This window comes from Montipora capricornis, chromosome 6 (genome assembly GCF_036669925.1).
Source record: "Montipora capricornis isolate CH-2021 chromosome 6, ASM3666992v2, whole genome shotgun sequence".
NCBI classification, from domain to species: domain Eukaryota; kingdom Metazoa; phylum Cnidaria; class Anthozoa; order Scleractinia; family Acroporidae; genus Montipora; species Montipora capricornis.
In genome coordinates this window covers 60446504-60449358 of record NC_090888.1, presented here as the reverse complement: position 1 = coordinate 60449358, position 2855 = coordinate 60446504, and the positions used below count along the sequence as shown (strand labels likewise).

Sequence of the window (2855 nt, the reverse complement as noted above, 5' to 3'; positions counted from 1 at the left end):
TGTCTGTAAACGAAAAAAAAATGCAAAACAAAGTTCAGAAAGGTCCTTTAAGAATTACAAACTTTGTAAAATGATCTCATTGCTCACTGCATCTCAACTGATGACTTTAACTTTTCTCATAGGTTTTACTAATTGTAGCAGTTTTCAGTTGAATGATGGCTGCTTGTTATGGATTTCCATCAGCCTATTACTAAATGTAGCAATGATAATTCCCTTAGGTGATTGGCTGAAAAATATCGCTCATCACATGTTTTCCAGCGCGCATCACGTGTATTTGCTTCTCATTCAGGATTGACTCATTTATTGCCGAAAAACCTTAAATAACAATGATCACAACCAGGTTTTCTGAGCCCGCGAGACTGAGCACCCCCAGCAAACCATTGTTTTAATGAAAACCGCTGGTCAGCAACCTGGTTCTGGTCATTGTGCTGTCCAAGGTCTTCCTTTATTGCCAGTGAATGTTGTGAATGGCCGAATCAGTTACTGTTGTTTTCGTTTAAAGTTCTAATAACACGTTCTTCGAAGTCACGAAAAAAATCTTGGAAATAACTTACATCGAAGAGATGCTTTTTAGCAAGACTGAAGGACTGTATTAAGGTCCAAGCAAAGCCAGGACCAGAGGCGTCGAAGTCGCAAAATACTTGAATGGTATGGTGGTGGTCATCAATTATTCTGTAGTATCCAGGAGTAGCCGCGCCTGCTGCTTTGTAGGCCTGGCAGCTTTCCCTCAGTCTTATCTCACAGTGTCTACCAATAAACTTGACTGGACATGAGCAGTTGTACCTAAGGCCCTTGGGATTACATACTTCTGTACACGTTCCACCATTTTGACAAGGATTTCCTGCACAGCAGCCATTGGTACACGGAATGCCACCGACACATGACGTCACACTGTTTTGCTATTGCAACATAAATAGTAGATTTGTTTGTGAATACCCATCTTTTATATAATATACACGGCAAAATTTGTCTACTCCGATTGGCTAAGAGAAATGCAGTTTCCAGGCAACACAGTCTAGAGTGCAAAAGGTGGCAACAAACCAAGCATTCTGATTGGTAAAATGATCAAGGCCAATCAAATGGAGCAATTTTTGCGTGATTGCGTGATATGCTTGCATTTTTTCTCGTCTCAAATTTTTTTTCATTTATAGTACATGTATTAATAAGTAATCGCATCACTTTTCTCGTCGAAATCGGAATGAACCGTCAAGTATTCGTGGTTTTTTTTTCAAAGACTAGTCAAATTGCGCTCGCTTTTTAATTTTTTTCAATTTTGTTCTTCTGAAGAAATTTACTCTTTTGTTCCAAATTGCACTCGAAATCATGTGATTACCTATACTATGGCTTATTGCAACCATTTTAAAATTCTAAAATGTCTAATATGATTCAGGCCTTAATAATAACAGCATTTCTAGATAAACTCAAATAACTGTTTCCTTATAGGGCCAAATTCTTACCTTAGCGACGGATTTAAACCTTTGAATGCCAAGTAGAGGCTCTTTACAAATTGTGTTTCAAAATTGCGGGAATATTACGCAATGAAATACATAGAACTAACTTAAACTTTTAGAATAAGCTCCTGGAAAGCTGCCTTGCAAATATGGGGCAATGATGATCATCTCGCGGCTAACACTGACACTTTCTCACAGTGTTTGTAATAAAGATACGAGTTACCTTCATGAAAAAAGAAACAGCAGTTGGAATAATAATCAAGCACAGCAATACGAGAAATAAGCCTGAAAATGGTACCCAAACTTCCACGGAATCTTAAACTATTACCCTGCATTTTGCCTTTTTCTTAAATCATTTAGAGAACCTGACTTCATCAGTAGTTATCTGAATACCTTTTTGAACAGTTCTCTTCGAAGGTTGTAATAACGCGAACCCGCAGATGTTTTCAAGGAACTTGAATTCACGGTAAACTGGCTCTCGTCGTTCAACTCACAGAATTTACCTTCCGGCTCGCTTTCCTTATAGTTGAAGGACAAGCACCGACAGTCTTCCACACACAAAGCATGACAGTCAATTGGATTAACTGTAGAAGCCTTGTGAAAAACATGACCAACAAACTCCAAGTTCTCGAAGGCATCTTTTTTGAGATTAAGCGCATATATTTGACAAAATCCGTCCCCACAATTGGATTTCACAAGTTGTGAAACATTGAGGAGCGAAAGCATTAAGAACGTGGCTGCAAAAATCATTTTCGATTTCAAATAACCTTGTCGGCTTATTGCGTTTATATCTGGAAGCGTGTAGCCTGCAAGTGGTTTAGTTCCCGTCAGTTATCAGCTTTCGGGTACTCTATATCGTTGCGTGTGGTTAATTTAACTACAAACAATAATTAATTAGTCATTCTCCTTTCATTATCTCCCGTACTCGCCAAAACATTGCCTCAATAACTGATGAGAAGACATCAAACCCGCGGGAGAAGCTTTCCACTATGTTTGCATCTGGCAGATGCAGATAATTATTCTTAACAAAATAGAGAACATGCACTTTGACAGGTGTTAATACTGCTCCATCATGAGGAGCTTAACTTGGGTCAGGAATGTGGGTCCCCGCTGTTTAGGTTAAAAAAAAATTACCAAAATCTCAGTGGGAGTTACAACAAGACTCACACTAAAAAGGCAGAGCGAGAGACAAAGGGAGAGAGAGGTGTTAATCTCGACACATTTGTTGTGCCGACTTCGTCAAATATCTCAAATTACTTTAAATTAATTTTGAGTGACGTGTCAAAATAGTCCAGAGGCACAATGATAAATCAATCTGAAATATTTTCTAAAACACGGTTTACAACGGCCAGCATCATGCAATTAAAAAATGGAAAATTATTTCTTTATTCTCTTTATTTCAAA

At 38.2% G+C, this 2855-nt stretch overlaps 1 protein-coding gene across 1 annotated transcript in view; it reads right to left on the bottom strand.

The window, feature by feature from the left end:
- LOC138050718 (uncharacterized) overlaps positions 1-2409 on the bottom strand; it is a 2966-nt gene extending 557 nt beyond the window's left edge. The window contains exons 1-3 of the mRNA XM_068897020.1: positions 1845-2409; positions 555-899; positions 1-3 (exon numbers count right to left, since the gene is read on the bottom strand). The exon at positions 1-3 is cut by the window's left edge and continues 557 nt beyond it. Of these exons, the coding sequence (XP_068753121.1) occupies positions 1-3; positions 555-899; positions 1845-2201 (705 nt within the window). The 5' untranslated portion in view covers positions 2202-2409. The remainder of the gene's footprint in view (positions 4-554; positions 900-1844) is intronic.
- Between the last annotated feature and the right edge of the window lie 446 nt (positions 2410-2855).